The sequence below is a fragment of the Ornithorhynchus anatinus genome, chromosome 7, assembly GCF_004115215.2.
Source record: "Ornithorhynchus anatinus isolate Pmale09 chromosome 7, mOrnAna1.pri.v4, whole genome shotgun sequence".
NCBI lineage: Eukaryota > Metazoa > Chordata > Mammalia > Monotremata > Ornithorhynchidae > Ornithorhynchus > Ornithorhynchus anatinus.
In genome coordinates this window covers 77,029,350-77,049,875 of record NC_041734.1, presented here as the reverse complement: position 1 = coordinate 77,049,875, position 20,526 = coordinate 77,029,350, and the positions used below count along the sequence as shown (strand labels likewise).

At 54.6% G+C, this 20,526-nt stretch overlaps 1 protein-coding gene across 1 annotated transcript in view; it reads left to right on the top strand.

Moving 5' to 3' along the window:
• Positions 1 to 18,768, top strand: part of KIAA2012 (KIAA2012 ortholog) — a 61,164-nt gene extending 42,396 nt beyond the window's left edge. Inside the window, exons 8-15 of the mRNA XM_039912748.1 lie at positions 2,911 to 3,007; positions 8,114 to 8,231; positions 9,326 to 9,452; positions 10,648 to 10,979; positions 12,526 to 12,728; positions 14,967 to 15,139; positions 17,250 to 17,469; positions 18,609 to 18,768. Coding sequence (XP_039768682.1) covers positions 2,911 to 3,007; positions 8,114 to 8,231; positions 9,326 to 9,452; positions 10,648 to 10,979; positions 12,526 to 12,728; positions 14,967 to 15,139; positions 17,250 to 17,469; positions 18,609 to 18,768 — 1,430 coding nt within the window. The remainder of the gene's footprint in view (positions 1 to 2,910; positions 3,008 to 8,113; positions 8,232 to 9,325; positions 9,453 to 10,647; positions 10,980 to 12,525; positions 12,729 to 14,966; positions 15,140 to 17,249; positions 17,470 to 18,608) is intronic.
• The last annotated feature ends 1,758 nt before the right edge of the window (positions 18,769 to 20,526 follow it).

Sequence of the window (20,526 nt, the reverse complement as noted above, 5' to 3'; positions counted from 1 at the left end):
GGCAGATGAGGTAACTGAGGCCCAGAGAAGCGAAGCGACTAGCTAGTAGCCCTGGGCTGGCTCCTTCACGGCATCTCCTCCGGCTCAGCCCTTTCCCTCTCCTCACCGCAGCCCAAAGCCCCCCTCGGCCCCCCAGGGCTGGGGCCCGTTTATTTCTCCACCCGCCCCGAAAGGAGGGTGGGTCTTTCGGGCATTTAGGCCTCGATTCAAAGCCAGTCTTCCGCCAAGTGACAGACGGCAGGCCTGCCTGTCTTTCCTTGTGTCTGTCTGCCTCGGGTTGGCCCGGTCCCCCTGCTTTCTGAGGTTCCTGTGGGAAGAAAACATTGGGCCGCGGGGCAAGCCCGGGCTCCGAGGGAGACCGTCACCCTCAGCAGGCAGCCGGGGGCGGTGAGTGCGGATGTCTGGGAGAAGGGCTCTCTCTGCTGGAGCTTTTGGGTCCTCAGCCCGTTTTCGCTTTTCAGAGCGTCGCCCTAGCGATCCTCCGGCGGAAACATTATGGCGATAACAACCGTGGTCTCTGTTAAGCTCTCACTACGCGTCAGGCACCGTACTGAGCGCTGGGGTAGCTGCGTGACTGCGGGCAAGACACTTCACTTCTCGGTGCCTCAGTTCCCTCATCTGTAAGATGGGGATGAAGACTGTGAGCCCCACGTGGGACCACCTGATGACCCCGTATCTCCCCCAGCGCTTAGAACGGTGCTCTGCACATAGTAAGCGCTTAACAGATACCAACATTATTGTTATTATTATTACAAGCTAGTGGGATCGGACACGGTTCGTGTCCCACGTGAGGCTCAGTCTTCGTCCCCCATCTTTAACCGGGGTCATCAGGTCGTCCCACGTGAGGCTCCCAGTTAATCCCCATTTTACAGATGAGGTAACTGAGGCCCAGAGAGGTTAAGTGACTTGCCCAAAGTCACACAGCTGACAAGTGACAGAGCAGGATTAGAACCCATGACCTCTGACTCCCAAGCCTGGGCTCGTTCCCCTGAGCCACGCTGCTTCCACACACTAGACTCTTCAAATCTGCCCCGTCTAACCCCCTTCCTAAGCCACGCGCTTACCGTGGCCTAGTGGAAAAAATAGAGCCCGGGCCTGAGAGTCAGAAGGGGCGTGAGTTCTAATCCCGGCTCTGCCGGTTGTCTGCTGGGACGCCTTGGGCAAGTCACTTCACTTCTAAGAGAAGCGGCGTGGCTCAGTGGAAAGAGCCACTTTGTCTGGCTTTGGAGTCAGAGTTCATGGGTTCGAATCTTTATCACTTCTCTGGGCCTCAGTTCCCTCATCTGTAAAATGGGGATTAAGACTGTGAGCCCCACGTGGGCCAGGGACTGTTTATCGTGTATCTACTCCGGCGCTTAGAACAGTGCCTGGCACATAGTAAGCGCTTAACAAATACCATTATTATTATTATGTGCCAGGCACTGCGCTAAGCACCGGGATAGATGCAAGCTAATCAGGTTGGATACAATCCCTAGCCCACGTGGGGCTCATGGTCTTCCTCCCCGAAGCCCAAAGAAGTGACGTGACTCGCTCGAGGTCACCCAGCGGACGAGTGGCGGAGCCGGGTTTAGAACCCAGGTCCGTCTGACTTCCGGGCCCCGTGGTCTATCCTGTAGGCCTCGCTACCGACTCTGTTGCATCGGGCGCTCCCAAGTAACACGGTAAGCGCTTGATAAGTTCCACTGATTGATTAGGTGAGCTTCCGGATATCGCTTACTGGCTCCCCGGTATTTTCTGGGGCAGGGGGGTGCGAGGCTCCGGCTGAGGAGTGTCAGGAGATCCCGCGGGCACTTCGGAAGGGGAAGGGGCAGAGGGCCGGCTCCACGCCCGCCCCATCCGCTTCTCTTTCCACCCTGCTCCCGTCCCTCTCAGTGGCTGAGGGGCTGAGGTTGCCAGGAGGAGTGGACAGGGAAGGGGCGAGACCCTTGATTCTATTTATTCCCGCTCGGCCATTTGTCAGCTGTGTGACTTTGGACAAGTCACTTAACTTCTCGGTGCCTCAGTTACCTCATCTGTGAAATGGGGATTAAGACCGTGAGCCCCACGTGGGACAACCTGATTCCCTTGTGTCTACCCCAGCGCTTAGAACAGTGCTCGGCACACAGTAAGCGCTTAACAAATACCAACACTATTTATTGCTATTATTCTTGTCTGTCCGTCTCCCCCGATTAGACTGTGCGCCCGTCAGAGGGCAGGGACTGTCTCTGTCACCGATTTGTACATTCCAAGCGCTTAGTACAGTGCTCTGCATATAGTGAGCGCTCAATAAATACTATTGAATGAATGAATTCTATGTATTGCTATTGTTCTTGTCTGTCTGTCTCCCCCAATTAGACTGTAAGCCCATCAAAGGGCAGGGACTGTCTCTATCTGTTCCGATTTGTACATTCCAAGCTCTTAGTACAGTGCTCTGCACATAGTAAGCGCTCAATAATTCCTATTGAACGAATGAATGAGCCTGCCCTACCGCCCCTCGCGGCCCCACACCTCACTTTCACCCCATGGTCGCCCGTGCTACAGGAACACGGGGATTTGGGGGCGGGGGGTGGAGTTTGTTTTTATGGTATCTGTTAAGCACTTACTACGTGCCAGGCACCGGACTGAGCGGTGCGGTAGATACAAGCTGATCAGGTTGGCCACGGTCCCCGTCCCACGTGGGGCTCGCCATCTTAATCCCCATTTTACAGCTGAGGGAACCGAGGCCCAGAGAAGTGAAGTGATTTGCCCGAGGTCACCCAGCAGACCGGTGGCGGAGCCGGGCTTAGTACCCAGGTCCTCCCCACTCCCAGGCCTGTGGTCCAGCCAGTAGGCCACGCCGCTTCTGTGTGGCCGGCCGGCTTCGGGGGAGACGCTCCTGCCCGGGGCCTCCCTGCCACCCGAGGAAAGGAGTGATGGTCTTGGTCTCCCCAGGTGCGGAGGAGGCCGAGGGCGGCCTTGCCGGAGAACCGCTCGCCCCACCGCTGGACAAGCAGGACGTGGACTGCGGCGTGGGCTCTGCCCGGGAAAGGTACGTTTGTCTCAGGGAAACCTCTCGCTCTTTCTCCGTTTCAGGGAGGAGGGAGAGGATGGCCAGAAAGCTGACGACCCCTCAGCTGGGTCCGGGAAAGCTCTGAAGCCTAGAATACATATTTTTTAACAGTATTTGTTAAGCGCTGTTCGAAGCACTGGGCTACACTCCAGGTATTCATTCAATAGTATTTATTGAGCGCTTACTATGTGCAGAGCACTGTACTAAGCGCTTGGAATGGACAAATCGGTAACAGAGACAGTCCCTGCCCTTTGACGGGCTTTCGGTCTAATCGGGGGAGACGGACAGACGAGAACAATGGTAATAAATAGAATCGAGGGGAAGAACGTCTCATTAAAACAATAGCAAGTAAATAGAATCAAGGTGATGTACATCTCATTAACAAAATAAATAGGATGATGAAGATATATACGGTCGAGCGGACGAGTACGGTGCCGAGGGGGTGGGACGGGAGAGGGGGAGGAGCGGAGGGAAAGGGGGGAGAAGAGGGTTTAGCTGCGGAGAGGTGAAGGGGGGGGTAGAGGGAGCAGAGGGAAGAAGGGGGGAGCTCAGTGTGGGAAGGCCTCTTGGAGGAGGTGAGCTTTAAGTAGGGATTTGAAGAGGGGAAGAGAATGAGTTTGGCAGAGGTGAGGAGGGAGGGCCTTCCGGGACCGCGGGAGGACGCGGCCCGGGGGTCGACGGCGGGATGGGCGAGAACGGGGGACGGTGAGGAGGCGGGCGGCGGAGGAGCGGAGCGTGCGGGGTGGGCGGGAGAAAGAGAGAAGGGAGGAGAGGTAGGAGGGGGCAAGGGGTTGGACAGCCTCGAAGCCTAGAGTGAGACGTTTTTGTTTGGTGCGGCGGTCGATGGACAACCACTGGAGGTTTTTAAGAAGGGGAGTGACAGGCCCAGGGCGTTTCTGCAGGAAGATGAGCCGGGCAGCGGAGTGAAGAATAGACTGGAGCGGGGAGAGACGGGAGGAAGGGAGATCAGAGAGAAGGCCGACACAGTAGTCTAGCCGGGATATTACGAGAGCCTGTAACAGGTAGTCAGGTTGGACACAGTCCCTGTCCCACGCTCACACCCTTAATCCCCATTTTACAGAGGAGGGAACCGAGGCCCAGAGAACAGAAGGGACGTGCCCGAGCTCACACAGCAGACGAGTGGCGGAACCGGGATTAGAACCCAGGTCCTTCCAAGTCCCGGGCCTGAGCTCCATCCGCTAGGCCATGGAAACCGCTTCCAGTCTCACTCTTGAACTGACCTGCCATTCGTGTTTAAGAAAATCTCCCCCTGCCCCGACCTCCCCCCCCGCCACCACCTCCCCACTGCCAGGTGACCGGGAACCGCTTCGGGCCCCGGCTCCTCCCTCGCCTCCCTGCATCTTCCCCCCAGCTACCCACCTCCTCCTGGTCCCGCATGGGGATTGGTCCGAAGCGCCCGCTGTTCTGAGAAGCAGTGTGGCTCAATGGAAGGAGCCCGGGTTTGGGAGTCAGAGATCATGGGTTCAAATCCCGGATCTGCCACTTGTCAGCTGGGTGACTGTGGGCAAATCACTTCACGTCTCTGGGCCTCAGTTCCTTCATCTGTAAAATTCAATAAATACTATTGAATTGAACTGAATTAAAATGGGGATGAAGACTGTGAGCCTCACGTGGGACAACCTGATGACCCTCTACCTATCCCAGAGCTTAGAACAGTGCTCGGCACATATTCAATAATATTTATTGAGCGCTTACTATGTGCAGAGCACTGTAGTAAGCACTTGGAATGGTCGATTCGGCAGCAACAGATAGAGACCGTCCCTGCCCAGTGACGCGCTCACAGTAAGCGCTTAACAGATACCAACATTATTATTATTACAGTGCTTGGCACATAGTAAGCACTTCAACAGATGTAAATTATTATTCTCTGTGCCTCAGTTACCTCATCTGTAAAATGGGGATTAAAAGTGTGAGCCCCACGTGGGACGACCTGATCACCCTGCATCTACCCCAGCACTTAGAACAGTGTTTGGCACATAGTAAGTGCTTAACAAATACCATTATTATTATTATTCTATCCATCAGTCAATCAACCAATGAGTCGCTGGTGTATCTTGAACACTTACAGAGCACTGTGCTAAGCGTCTGGGAGAGAGCAACAGAATAGAGTCAGTAGACACGCTTCCCTGCCCTCAAGGTCCCATCAGCCTGAGCGTGACTGAAATGAACAATTTGGGCTTTTGGCCTCAATCCTGCTGTTTCTTCCCCGGATTCCACAAACCCTCCTGGGTTTGTGGAGCCGGAGTCATTCCCGGAGGGCAAAACCGCCCACGGGGCGGGGGGGAGAACCCTGCCAACCTGTAGAGGTGGAGAGGGAGAAGGCGGGAAGAAGGAGCGAGAAGGAGTGGCTATGGGAGGAGTGAGTCTGGGGTCCCGGGCCTCCCCGGGGGGAAGGGGAAAGCAGGGTCGGGCCTAACGTACAGAGGCCGTGTGTTCGCATCCGTGAATGGACACGTGTGTGAGTCAGTGTGTTTGTGCAGCTAAGGGCGGCCACCGGGAGCGTCTATGTTCGTGCACGTGAATGGATGCTTTGTGGAGTTGTGTAGTTACGGGATGAGGAGGCCACCGGGAGCGCGTGTGCTTGTGCACGAGAATGAACGCTTTGTCTAGTTGTGTAGTTGAGGGGCGAGGAGGCCACCGGGAGCGCGTGAGTTTGTGCACGTGAATAGATGCTCTGCGTAGTCGTGCAGTTGAGGTGCGAGTTGGCCACCGGGAGTGTGCATGCTTATGCACGTGAATAAATGCTGTGTGTAGTTGTGTGGTTAAGAATGAAGAGGCCACGAGGAACGCGCACGCTCGTGTCCGTGAATAAGTGTGTGTGGAGTTGTGTAGTTCAGGGGTGAGGAGGCCACCAGGAACGTGTATGCTTGGGCACGTGAATAAACATGTTGTGTAGCTGAGGAATGAAGAGGCCACCAGAATATGTATGCTTGTGCCCTTGAGTAAGTGTGCGTGCGTGTGTGTGTAGTTGTGCTGGGGTGTGATTTGGGGATTGGGATTGGGCCAGTCCGTCCCTCCGGTTGTAAAGGCTCAGGGCCCAGCCCTCCCCGCGACTGATCCTCCAGAGGGAGCGAGGCTGGGCCGGGGCCGGGGCCAGGAAGGATGGGGGGCAGAACAGGGGCAAAGAACGATCCAGACCTCAAGCCCGCTGGCAAAAAAATATTCACATTCTCTCCCCCGGCCTTCCTGTCTCTGGCCTTTCTGCCCGTCTCTATCTTTTTTTTTATGGTATCTGTTAAGAGCTTACTATGCGCCAGGCCCTGGGGTAGATACAAGCTCATCAGTTTGGACACAGTCCACGTCCCTCCCGGGGCTCACCGTCTTAATTCCCATTTTACAAACGAGGGAACTGAGGCCCAGAGAAGTTAAGAGACTTGCCTAAAGTCTCACGGCATACAAGTGGCGGAGCCGGGAGTAGAACCCGGGTCCTTCTGACTCCCGGGCCCGTGCCCTGTCCATTAGGCCACGCTGCTGTGTAGGGCAGGGGGAGTGACCGGGCTTGGACCCCCACGGCCTTCTCACTTGCCGGTCGGGGGTCAGAGTGGGATCCCAGAGCCCGGGACAGAGGCAGCCTGGCCGAGTGGCTAGAGTACGGACCTGGGAGTCAGGTCAGGCCGCTTGTCTGCTGTGTGACCTCGGGCAAGTCACTTCACTTCTCTGTACCTCAGTAGGGCTTTGAAGGGGGGGAAGTGTGCTAGTTGGGTGGATTTGAAGAAGGAGGGCATTCCAGGCCGGAGGTAGGACGTGGCCCGGGGCTGACGGGAGGTCAGGATGTGGGACAGGTGTGTCCAACCTGATACCCCGCTGGTACCCAGCTATCAGAGCAGTGCTTGACGTGTAGTAAGCGCTTAATGAATACAATAATCATAATAATCAACTTGGTACAAGAAGCATCTGCTCGTGGCCACAACCGGAGAGCCTTATCTGGTTGACCGGGAGCTCTCGGAGGGCAAGAACTGGCCCTCACTAGGCTGTACAGTCTTAAGCGGCGGGAAGAGAGAAACAGCGTGGCTCAGTGGAAAGAGCCCGGGCTTGGGAGTCAGAGGTCATGCGTTCTAATCCCACCTCTGCCACGTCTCAGCTGGGTGACTGTGGGCAAGTCACTTCACTTCTCTGTACCTCAGTTACCTCATCTGTAAAATGGGGATTAAGACTGTGAGCCCCACGAGGGACAACCTGATTACCCTGTATCTACCCCGGTGCTTAGAACAGTGCTCTGCACCTAGTAAGTGCTTAACAGATACCAATATTATTATTATTATTAAGCACTTAGAACAACACTGTGCGGGCAGTAGACACCCAGTAGATACTATTGGTTGATGGTGCTGATGTAGCCAGAATCTATTTCGAGGTCACATCTATGGCCTCACAGGCCCAGGGTCAGGGGAGGGTGTTCTCTTTCCGAAGACAGGAGTTAGAGAGAGAGAGAGAACTCTGGGAGGAGTTGATAGTCAATCCAATCTATTGAGCACTTTCTGTGTGTAAAGTACGGTACTAATCACTTGGGAGAGCACAATAGTAATTCACTCCATCCTATTTATTGAGCGCTTATTGTGTGCAGACCGCTGCGTTAAGCACTTGGGAGAGTACAATATGAGACACATTCCGGTCCCACGGTGAGCTTACAGTCTAGAAGGTGAGATGGACATTACTATAAATAAAGTGTAGGGGCCCACCGGAATCCAAGTGAGCTGGGGCATGGCTAGGATCTCCCTTCCCCTCCCCTCAGCACTGTGCTCATTTATATATATTTTTATTACCCTATTTATTTTGTTAATGAGGTGTCCATCCCCTTGATTCTATTTATCATGATTGCGTTGTCTCGTTTTTGTCCGTCTGTCTCACCCGATTAGCCTGTGAGCCCGTCACTGGGTAGGGATTGTCTCTATCTGTTGCCGAATTGTACATTGCAAGTGCTCAGTACAGTGCTCTGCACATAGTAAGCACTCAATAAATACTATTGAATGAATGAATGATAAACTAAAGCAATCACGGCCTCGCAGAGCATGTTTGACACCCAAGACTCGCACCTTAATGAGGGCTTTCCCTTTGCTCTTTTCACAGGCACAGGAGCTCTGGAGCCACGAACCAACTTCCGGAGAAGCTACTTCTATCCAGAGAAAGTGGAGGAGAGGCCAGGCCAGGAGAGCTCCAAGAGCCAACTCCGGATCACATCAGCACAGTGAGCAATAGGACACTTATAATAATGGTATTTGTTAAGCTCTTACTGTGTGCAAAGCACTGTTCTAAGCCTCCTGTGGGCTCAGTACCCTATCTCCCTCCATCTCCCAAAATAATACTATTGATAATAGTATTTGTCGAGCACCACACTAAGCCCTGAGGTTGACAAGATCATCGGGTCAGGCACAGTTCCTGACCCACAGTGGGTTCACAGCCTAAGGGGGAGGGGGAAGATGTATCTCAATCCCCATTTAACCGATAGGAAATTGAACCCTAGAGCAGTTTAATGATTCGCTGAAGCTCACACAACAGGCAAATGGCAGAGCAGGATTAGAACCCAGGTCCTCTGACTCCCATACTCGGGATCTTTCCGTTAGGCCACTCTCCTTCTTTCCACCTCCCTTCTCTTTCTTCCTCCGACCCCAACCCCTTCTCTTCCCTCCTCCTATCTCTTTTTCCCTCTTCCCTCCTCCCATCTCCCTCCTACCTTCCACCTTTTTCCTTCCTTCTCCTTTCCCTGACAATTCAGGGAGAATAATAATAATGATAATAATAATGGTATTGTTAAGTACTTACTATGTGTCAAGCACCGTTCTAAGCGCTGGGTTAGATAAAGAGTAATCAGGTTGTCCCTCGTGGAGCTCACAGTCTTCATCCCCATTTTACAGTTGAGGAAATTGAGGCACAGAGAAGTGAAGTGACTTGCCCAAAGACACACAAGATAAGTGGCAGAGCCGGGATTAGAACCCACGACCTCTGACTCCCAAGCCTGGGCTCTTTCCACTAAGCCACGCTGCTTCTCCCAGTAGCTCCCACAGAGGAAGCTTGGAAGGAGCCCTGCCACGGTAGTGGGCTTTTTTTTGTCATTTGTTTGTAAAAAAAACAACCTGGAAATCCACCTGGAGACGGAGACACAGCTTCTCTATTTTGACTGAAGGGGGATAGAGGTGGGACGAGGGCACTGGATGGGGCAAAGCAGGTCGCGAAAAGCCCCAGCCTGTGTGGGCAGGGCCCGAGGCCTGTGTGCAAGTTCTGATCCCGCAGGGGAGGGCTTTGAGCCTGTGACGGGGCGTTCTGATTCCTCCCCATCTCCAGGACAGAGAAGAGCCCGGGGCATCGGGGGGAAGGAAGAGACCCGGGGCGGCCCAGCCCGGCGTCCGATGGGGCAGCCGCCGAGGAGCTTCGGGGGACCCGGGCCCCCGCAGGGCGGAGTTCGTCGTCGGTGAGGAAAGGAGCGTGTCTGAACAAGGAGGCGGCCCCCTGGAACGCCGCCGTCTGGGGACAGACCCCAAATTAGAGGCCTTCCGATGGGAGTCCCGAGATCTGAGTGAGAGTCCTGAGACCCCGAGGGCAAAAAGATTCGCGCTCAAAGATCTGATGGTCTCGAGATCCGCTCCCTGAGATCCCAGAGTCCAGAGAGACCAGCTCTAAGAACCCCAAAATCCCAGAGTCCAAAGATACTAGATCCAAGAGCTCCAAGATCCGAGAGTCCCGAGATCTGAGAGCTCAAACATCTGACAGCCTCAAGGTCTGCTCCCCGAGTTAATAATTCTGGCATTTCCTCTGGGCCTCAGTTACCTCATCTCTAAAATGGGGATGAAGACTGTAAGCCCCACATAGGACAACCTGATTACCTTTATCCACCCCAGCGCTTATCACAGTGCTTGGCATATAGTAAGCGCTTAACAAATACCATCATTATTATTATTATTATTATGAGCTTACTATGTGCCAAGCGCAGTTCTAAGTGCTGTCCGAGAGCCCCAAGAACGTCAAGTTCCCAGATCTGAGAGCCCGAAGATAGTGGACCCGAAAGCCCCTAGATCTGAGAGGCCCAAGATCCCAGAGTCCAAAGCTAGTAGCCCCTAGAGCCCCGAGATTCGAGAATCCCGAGATCCGAGAGCCCAAAGATCCCAGAGCCTTGAAATTCAAAAGCCCCGCATTCCGGGAGTCCCAAGAACCCAGAGTATCAAGATACTAGATCCGAGAGCCCCGAGATCCGAGAACCCCGAGATCCGAGAGCCGAAAAAATCCGAGAACCCCAACGTCCCAGAGTCCCAAGATACTAGATCCAAGAGCCCCGCGATCCAAGAGCCCCAAGATCTCAGAGACTAAAAATACTGGCTCCGAGAACCCCAAGTTCCAAGAGGCTCGAGAATCTCGCCCCGAGATCCGAGAGCCCCAGATTCCTGGAAGCCAAAGTTACTCGATCTGAGGGCCGAGGCTCCTAGAACGCAAAGATGGGCGCTCCGAGCCCCAGGCCTCAACGGCCTCTCCACGGCCTATCGAGGCTTCCCCACCAACTGGCCCCTCCAGCCTGGAACGGCAGGGTGGGGAGCGGGATGGGACGGGAGGCGGGATAGGGGACCAGATCGGGGTGAGGGGGTGATTGACCCCCGGCCATCCCGCATCCGCAGGCCATCCGAAGGAGGAGCGAAGAGCCGGGGAGAACCGGAGTGCGGCCCCCAAGAGAGCGGCGGCGGCGGCCGGGGTCCGGAAGGGAGAGCGGCGGCGCCGGTGGCCAGCCGGGGGTCCCGAGACCCCTGACGCCCCAAGCCGGGGCGACGCGGACCACCCGGCCCAGAGAGGGGACTCTCCCCGGGACCCCGGCCCTCGGGACCCTCAGCTCCGCCCTCCCCCTGCCCACGAGCCCCAGGGGCCCGCGGTGGAGAGGCCCGGCCCTCCCCCGCCTGCCCCCGTCCCGGGGACCCCAGGGTCCGAAGAAGGCCGACGGGGCGGCGCATCAGAGGTAAAACCCACGAGCGGACACGAGGAGCCGTTCCGGTCAGTGACCTTAGAAATACCCATCGTCACCCACTCGTGTTGGTGTTTATTAAGCGCTTACCGTGTGTCGAGCGCTGTGCTAAGCACGGGGGTGGATGCAGGGAACGTCACTGTTTACTGTGTAGTGTACTCTCCCAAGTGCTCAGTAGAGTGCTCTGCACACAGTAAGCGCTCAATAAATACGATCGAATGAATGAATACAAGATCATCAGACTGGACCAAGTCCCTGCCTTAATCAGGTTGTACAAGGTAAGTTTCTCATCCCGACTTTACAGAGGAAACTGAGGCACAGAGCGATTGAGTGGCTTGCCCAGAGTCACCCAGCAGACCACTGACAGAGCCAGGACTAGAAGCCAGGACTAGAACCCAGGTCCCCCGACTCCCAGGCCCAGGCTCTCTCCAGCAGACCACACCCCCACCCTCAATATTGCTGAGCATCTCCTTGGCGCAAAGCACTGTGCTAAATCCCTCAGGAGAGTTCTACGCCAAACAGAGCAGATTCCCTGCCCTTGAGGCACTTCTAGTCGAATGGGGAAGACAGGGCGATCCTCTTCAGGCCAGAGGTTTCCACAGGGACCCTGATTCATTCCTTCAGTCGTATTTATTCCTTCATTCAAGCGTATTTATTGAGGCGTTACTGTGTGCAGAGCACCGTACTGAGTGTTTGGGAAAGTACAATACAGCAATAAAGAGAGATAATCCCTGCCCACAACGAGCTCACAGTCTAGAGTCTAGAGCACTGCCGTGTCTCACCCGTATCTACGGGGAAGCAACGTGACCTACTCCATAAAACATGAGCCCGAGAGCCAGAGGACCTGGGTTCTAATGCTGACTCTGCCATTTCATTCAATAGTATTTATTGAGCGCTTACTATGTGCAGAGCACTGTACTAAGCGCTTGGAATGTACAAATCGGTAACTGACAGAGACAGTCCCTGCCCTCTGACGGGCTTACGGTCTAATCGGGGGAGACGGACAGACAAGAACAATGGCAATAAATAGAATCGAGGAGAAGAACATCTCATTAAAACAAAAGCAAATAAATAGAATCAAGGCGATGTACATCCCATTAACAAAATGAATAGGGCGATGAAGATACATACAGTCGAGCGGACGAGTACGGTGCTGAGGGGAGGGGAAGGGAGAGGGGAAGGAGCGGAGGGAAAGCAGGGAAAGGAGGGCTTAGCTGAGGAGAGGTGAAGGGGGGGTAGAGGGGGAGCAGAGGGAAAAAGGGAACTCAGTCTGGGAAGGCCTCTTGGAGGAGGTGAGCTTTAAGTAGGGTTTTGAAGAGGGGAAGAGAATTAGTCACTTGCCGACTGTGTCACCTTGCCCAAGTCACTTGACTTCTCTGTGCTTCAATTTCCTCAACTGCAAAATGGGGATTCACTGCCCGTTCCTACTTGGACTGTGAGCCCCATTGTAGGACAGGGACCCTGCCCAGCCCGATTAGCTTGTATTCTTGATGCACATCTCAATACCACAAGAGAAATCTTTTCAAAAATCTCGGTTTAGGCGCTCCCCGGGAACCGGTGGCAGGAGAAGACTTCTCGGGACAGGATCCGAGCAGAAAGAGCGGAGAGGAGGCGGCTGGAGGTGGAGAGGAAACGAAGGGAGCAGGAGGAACAGACACGGCAGCGGCAAGAGCAGCTGGAACGGATGGAGCGGATAAAGGAGGAGTTTGAGCGGGAGCAACTGAGGAGAGCCGAGGAGAACCGGTGCGCTGGCCCGGACGCCTTCTCGGGGGGGCGGAGAGGAGGATTCTGAGAAATGGGGTTCCCCTGCTCCCCTCCCTTGTCAAGGGGCTGACTGAACTCTACCCTCAGTTAATCAATCAGTGGTATTTACTGAGCAGCTACTGTGTGCAGAGCACTGGACTGACCGACTGAGTGCCTGGCACACAGTGAGTACTTCAAAAACAAAAAAAACAAAAAAGAAGGGACTTGGAGGTGGAGGGCTGGTTCCGGGGTGTGCAGGGAGGGGCGTGAGGACATCATAATAATAATATTGGTATTTGTTAAGCACCTACTATGTGCAGAGCACTGTTCTAAGCGCTGGAGTAGTGATGACCTGCCTTTTATTACTCTAGAGGAGGTTGTTTCTAATCTCTTCCCCACTTATTTGCACTTCTACTGATACAGAGAGAAAGCCTGGTAAGGAGTTCTAATATTCAGGCCCATGTGGGGCCAGTGGCCATAAAATAATAATAATAATGTCGGTATTTGTTAAGCGCTGACTATGTGCAGAGCACTGTTCTAAGCGCTGGGGAAGATACAGGGTCATCAGGTTGTCCCCCGTGAGGCTCACAGTCTTCATCCCCATTTTCCAGATGAGGTCACTGAGGCCCAGAGAAGTGAAGTGACTCGCCCAGAGTCACACAGTTGACAAGTGGCAGAGCCGGGATTCAAACCCGTAACCTCTGACTCCCGAGCCCGTGCTCTTTCCACTGAACCACGCTGCTTCTCCGATAATAATGTTGGTATTTGTTAAGCGCTTACTATGTGCAGAGCACTGTTCTAAGCGCCGGGGGGGGATACAAGGTGATCAGGTTGTCCCACGTGGGGCTCCCAGTCTTCATCCCCAGATGAGGTAACTGAGGCCCAGAGAAGTGAAGTGACTCGCCCAAAGTCACACAGCCGACAAGCGGTGGATCTGGGATTTGAACCCATGACCTCTGACTCCCAAGCCCGGGCTCTTTCCACTGAGCCACGCTGTTTCTCTATCTGGGGTGCAGCTGGGAGTTACCCACCGCCGTCCCCCCCGGGATCCTTTTCCCCTGGTCTTTCAAGGTGACGGGGATCTTGCTGTGAGGACACGGATGTTTGCCGGCCTTGTGGGAGCAAGCCACTGAACAGCTGTGTGTGAAATAAGATTTATTGAGCGCTTATTGGGTGCAGAACACTATACTAACCCTTTGGGAGCAAGCCACTGAAAAACCGTGTGTGAAGTAGTCAATCATATTTACTGAGCGCTTACCGTGTGCAGAGCAGTGTACTAAGCGCTTGGGAGAAGACAGTATAACAGTGTAAAGACACATTCTCTGCCCACAACAAGCTTACGGTCTAGATGGGGAGACGGACATTAATATCAATCTATAAATGACAGATATGGACATGAGTGCTGTGGGGCTGGAAGGGAGGATGAATAAATGGAGCTAGTCAGGGTGACATAGAAGGGATGTTGTCTTGTTTTTGTCCGTCTGTCTCCCCCGATTAGACTGTGAGCCCGTCACTGGGCAGGGATTGTCTCTATCTGTTGCCCAATTCCAAGCGCTTAATACAGTGCTCTGCACATATTAAGTGCTCAGTAAATATGAAAGAAAAGAAAAGAAAGAGAGAGAGGGAGAGAGAGGGAGAGAGAGAGCGAGAGCGCAAAGAGGGCATTGTCAAGGAAGGCCTTAGGGAGATGTCAGTCAAGTCGTATTTATTAGCCCATCGATGGGCAGGGATTGTATCTGTTGCCAAATTGTATATTCCAAGCGCTTATTACAGTGCCCTGCACATAATAAGCGCTCAATAAATACTATTGAATGAATGGATTTATTGAGTGCTTACTGGGTGCAGAGCACTGTATTGAGTGCTTGGGAGAGTCAAATAGAACAATATAACAGGCACATTGCCTGCCCACAACAGGTTTACGGTCCAGAGGGGGATAAGGCTTTGAAGGCGGGGAGGGTCATCGTCCGTCGGATCTGAGGAGGGAGGGCGTTCCAGGCCGGAGGCGGGACGTGGGCGGGGGGTCGGCGGTGAGATAGACGAGATCGAGGTACAGTGAGAAGGTTGGCATCCGAGGGCGGCCCGGACGCCGGCGGGCCCGGGCAGCGGACGGGGCCGTCCCCGGAGGGTGGCGGGCCCAGGCCGGGGGCACCGATGGCTCCGGTGATGCCCACCCTCCGGCGATGCCCACGCCCCAGTGATGCCAGTCCCCCCGGTGACGCCCGGCCCCCGGTGTTTCAGCTTGCAGAGGCAGAGGTCGGAGGCCGAGCGGCGGCGGCAGGAGGCGGAGGCAGCCGGGAGGGAGCAGCAGGAGCGGGCGGTCCAGGAGCAGGCTCTGCGCCAGCAGGACCAATTGCGCCAGAAGCTCAAGGAAGCGCAGAGGAAGCGGCAGCAGGAGGAGGCGGCCAGGGCAGGTGGGTGGATCTGGGGGCAGTGGAGGGGGGACGGGGAATCCCCAGAGCTGGCGGGAGCCCTGCCATTTAGTGAGCGCTTACTGTGTGCAGAGCACTGTACTAAGAACTTGGGAGAGGATAGAACAGTTGAGTTGGTAGATACGATCCCCGCCCACGAGGAGCTTCCACGAGGAGGGGGGACGGTCGTAAAATAAATTAAGGTTATGGACATCAGTGTTATGGGGGTGAATAGCAGATACTTAAAGGGGCCACGGCCAAGTGAATAGATGACACAATGGGGAGAGTGTATAGGGGAGAAGCCACTTGTCTCCACCACTTGTCTGCTATGTGGCCTTGGGCAAGTCACTTTACATCACTGGGCCTCAGTTCCCTCATCTGTAAAATGGGGATTAAGACCGTGAGTCTTGTGTGGGACAGGGACTGTGTCCAACCCCATTATCTTGTATCTCCCCCAGTGCTTAGATCAGTGCCTGGCACACAGTAAGCGCTTAACAAATACCATCATCATTATTATTACTAAATGAGAGAAATATAACCTACTATTATATTATCATCATCGCTATTGTAAATAATAATGTCAATAAATAATTCTCTTGGAGATGTGATTTTTAGGAGAGCTTTGAAGGTGGGGAGAGTGGTTGGTGGTCTGTCAGAAATGAAGAAGGAGGGATTTCCAGGCCAGAGGGAGCCCACGGGCCAGGATGAGATAGATTAAATTGAGGTAGGGTAAGTAGATTGGTAGTAGGGTAAAGTGTGTGGGTTGGGGCGAAGTTGATCGGCGAGATACTAACGTTGGTATTTGTCAAGCGCATACTATGTGTGTGCAGAGCGCTGTTCTAAGAGCTGGGATAGAGACAGGGTGATCAGGTGTCCCACGTGGGGCTCACAGTCTTCATCCCCATTTTACAGATGAGGTCACTGAGCCCCAGAGAAGTGAAGTGACTTGCCCAACGTCACACAGCTGACTCGTGGCAGAGCCGGGATTCGAACCCATGACCTCTGGCTCCCAAGCCCGGGCTCTTTCCACCGAGCCACGCGATCGAGCGCCTTCAAGACGATGGTAAAGAATAGGGATCCCCAGTTTCGTCGAGGGGCCGTGCTTTCCCTGAGGCAAAGAGCGGGCCGGGACCACAGATCGACCTGCGGACAAGCCTCTGCTCTCCCTTCCCGACCCCAGCGGGGACTGAGGGGAGAGACGGGGCATCCGCCCCGTAAAGCATCCTGGAAGCCCCTGACGATATTTCGGTTGGCTGGGCCGCGGCTCCCAACTCTCCTCTCGGACGGTATGCCCCAGATAACGGATGCGCCCGTCTTACAACCCATTTTTCCCTCGACCATCCCACGTCCCGGGGGAACTATCACGGGACACGCTTGGCCCCGTAACGTTTTTACGGAAGGAATAACTCGTGCAGTTACACCTCTCGCCGGGGCGGCTCCACGCCCGTAACCTCCAGCCTCGCGTGGCTTCCTTCCCTTTCATTCAATCATTCGATCGTATTGAACGCCTACTGCGTGCAGAACACTGTCCTAAGCTCTCGGGAGAGTACAATACAACAATAAGCAGACACATTGCCTGCCCACAACGAGCTCAGGGTCTAGAAGGGGAGCAGAGGCTTGTCCGCGGGTTGATCTGTGGTCCCGGCCTGCTCTTTGCCTCGGGGAAAGCACGGCCCCTCGAGAAAACTGGGGATCCCTAGAAACTCTTTACCGTCGGCTTGAGGGCGCTCAGTCGGCTCTCCCTGTTGCCTTATCTCGCTGATCCGCTTGGCTCCGACCCACCCACTTTACCCTACTGCCAATCTACTTTCCCTACCTCGATTTAATCTATCTCATCCTGACCCGTGGACTCCCTGTGGCCCGGAAATCCCTCCCTCTTCATTCTTTCAATCTAGACGTGACTATAAATCAATGGATTACAGATTCGGTCCCCCTCGGCCGCTTCCCTGCCATTTTCTTGCCCCCCGCAAAGTCCCTGGCCCGTGGTACTTCCACCCAACGCTTCCCTCCTTCCTGATCCCAACCGGGCCGCGTCTGTGTGACCCCCTAGTCCTGTGCCCCCCACGTCGCGCTCACCCCCCGCCGCCCAACGCCCCGTGCTCTGTCCCGGCAGAGGCCGAGCGGCAGAGGCGAGAGGAGTCGGCCACGCTGGCGGCCGAGGAGCAGCGGCGGCTGAGGGAGATGGCCGAGGAGGAGCGGCTGGAACGCGAGAAGCGGAGACGAGAGGAAGCGGAGAAGGCCCGGCTCGAGGCGGAGGAGCGGAGGAGGAAGGAAGAGGCGGCGGCCAGCCTGGCTCTGGAGGAAGCCAGGATACAAGCCCGCCAGCCGGCCAGGTACCGACGTCCACGGGCGGACCGGGGGAGAGGCCGGGGCGGAGGGAATCCCTGGCAGCTGGGATTCCCCCACTGGCCCCGGGCACAGACGAGAGCCAGAGGATTGAGGGGTTGAAAGTTGAAATGGGAGGTGGAGGAGGAGGAAGAGGACGACGAGGAGATGGTGCAGTTGCCGCCTCTGGCGTCGTGGGAGGGTGGGGGGCCGTCCGTTCTAACCTCGGATCCGCCACTCGTCGGCTGTGTGACCTTGGGCAAATTAATTCACTTCTCCGTGTTTCGGTCCCCTCGTCTGTAAAACGGGGATTGAGACGGTGAGCCCCGCGTGTCCGAGTCGATTTGCTTGGATCCACCCCAGTGCTTGATACGGTGCCCGGCACCTAGGAAGCACTGAACAAATACCATAATAATAATTAATAATAACGAAGGTGGGATCAGTGTCTTTTATGTCTTTTATATACTACTACTACTAATAATGATGATGGTGTTTGTTAAGTGCTTACCATGTGCCAAGCACTGTTCTAAATGCTGGGGGAGAAACAAAGCAATCAGGTTGTCCCGCGTGGGACTCATGGTCTGAATCCCCATTTTTTAGATGCGGCAACTCGGGCACAGAGAAGTGAAGCGACTTGCCCAAAGTCACACAGCTGACCAGCGGCAGAGCCGGGATTAGAGCTCACGACGTCTGACTCCCAAGCCCGGGCTCTTTCCACTGAACCACGTTGCTTCTCTACTGTTACTAAAAAAACACAGAATGATCACTGAGATGTTTGTCAAGCATTTACTATGTGCCAGCAGTCATTCATTCATTCATTCAATCGTATTTATTGAGCGCTTACTATGTGCGGAGCACCATACTAAGCGCTTGAGAGAATATAATAGAACAATAAACAGACACGTTTCCTGCCCACGACAAGCTTATAGTCTAGAGGGGGAGAACATTTTATAGAAATAAATGAACGACAGATATGTACATAAATCTGTGGGATCGGGGGTGGTGAATAATAACAATAATGGTATGTGTCAAGTGCTTAGTATGTACCAGAGAAGCAGCGTGGCTCAGTGGAAAGAGCCCGGGTTTAGGAGTCAGAGGTCGTGGGTTCTAATCTCGGCTCCGCCGCGCGCCGCTTCTGTCCCCGCAGGCGGAGGGAGGCCGCGGAGGAGCACGCGCGCTTCCGGCGGGACTTGGTGACGGAGGCCGGGGGCCTGGAGCGGGCCCAGGAGATCTCCCGGCCCTGGGTCTACTCCTACTTCCAGCCGCTGCAGGTGCTCAGCCCGGAGGCGGCGGCCGAACGGCACTGAGACGTGAGTCCGGGAGTGGGAAGCGGGGAGGGGCAGGCGGGGGAAAGAAGCTCCGTTCTCCCCGCCCTGCCATATTCAGGAACTTACTTCATCCGGCCCGCTCGGGGACCGTACCTCCCGACTCCACCTGTCTCCCCGCTCTAGACTGGAAGCTCGCTGGGGGCGGGGAATGCGTCTGTTTCCTCTTATATGGCACCCTCCCGAGTGTTTAGTACAGCGCTCCGCACACAGCAAGTGCCTAATGGCGGGAAGGAGCGTGGCTCAGTGGACAGAGCCCGGGCTTGGGAGTCAGAGGTCACGGTTTCGAATCCCTGCTCTGCCACTTGTCTGCTGTGTGACTGTGGGCAAGTCACTTCACTTCTCTGTGCCTCAGTTAGCTCATCTCTGAAATGGGGATAAATATTGTGAGCCCCCAGCGGGACAACCTAATTACCTTGTATCTACCCAGCGCTTAGAACGGTGCTCGGCACATAGTAAGCGCTTAACAAATACCGTAGTAACAATAATAATAAGCCAAAGACAGGGTCCCTGGTCTCTAACGATGAAGAAAGAGTCTTAATGGAATCACGCCAGCCGTTCCAAACACATTCCTAATTTAGGAGCCCCCTAAGGTGACCAGCTCCCATGAGGGTTCGGCCTGGAAACCCCGATTACACTGTGAGCCTGTCATTGGGCAGGGATTGTCCAAGCAGCATTGGAGAAGCAGCGTGGCGCAGTGGAAAGAGCACGGGCTTTGGAGTCAGGGCTCATGAGTTCGAATCCCAGCTCTGCCACTTGTCAGCTGTGTAACCGTGGGCAAGTCACTTAACTTCTCTGTGCCTCAGTTCCCTCATCTGTAAAATGGGGATTAAGACTGTGAGCCCCAAGTGGGACGACCCGATTCCCCTGTGTCTACCCCAGCGCTTAGAACAGTGCTCTGCACATAGTAAGCGCTTAACAAATACCAACATTATTATTATTATTGTCTCTATCTGTTGCCCAATTGCACACTCTAAGGGCTTAGTACAGTGCTCTGCACTTAGTAAGCGCTCAATACATACTATTGAACGAATGAATGAAAGCAGCCGATCGGCTTCAGGGCCCTAGACCTAGTTCAGACAGCCTGGGTCTCTATGACCCCGTGAGTGAGGGGCTAAAGGACGGTAAAGATAGCATTTCTGAAGCACCCATTTCGTGACATGCACTGTATTCTCTTAGGGCATTTAAGTGTTTACCGTGTGCCAAGCGCTGTTCTAAGCGCTGCCTACAGCATCCGGTATTCCCAGGCAGTTTCCCATCCAAGCTAACCAGGCCTTTCCTGATTCAACCCTCCTTTCCTCTTCTCCCACTCCCTTTTCCGTTGCCTTGCCTTGCTCCCTTTATCACCCACCCTCCCCCGGCCCCCAGCCCCTCAGACTTGTTTTATGTTGTCTAGTCGTTTCTGACCCATAGCGACTCCATGGACTCCTCTCTCCCGGAACGCCCCATCTCCACCTGTCAATCGTTCTGGTGGTGTACCCATCTGTAAATTTTATTTATTTAACGTCTGTCTCCCCCTCTGGACCGTGAGCTCGTTGTGGGCAGGGAATGCGCCTGTTATATTGTACTCTCCCAAGTGCTCGGCCCACAGTGAGCGCTCAATAAATAGGATTGACTGACCTGACCGTGCTTAACTTCCGAGATCGGAAGCGTTTAGATACCAAAGGGTTGGAAAGTACATGAGAAATGACACACCCTGCCCACAAGGAGCTTACATTCGAACTGGGAAGACAGATATAA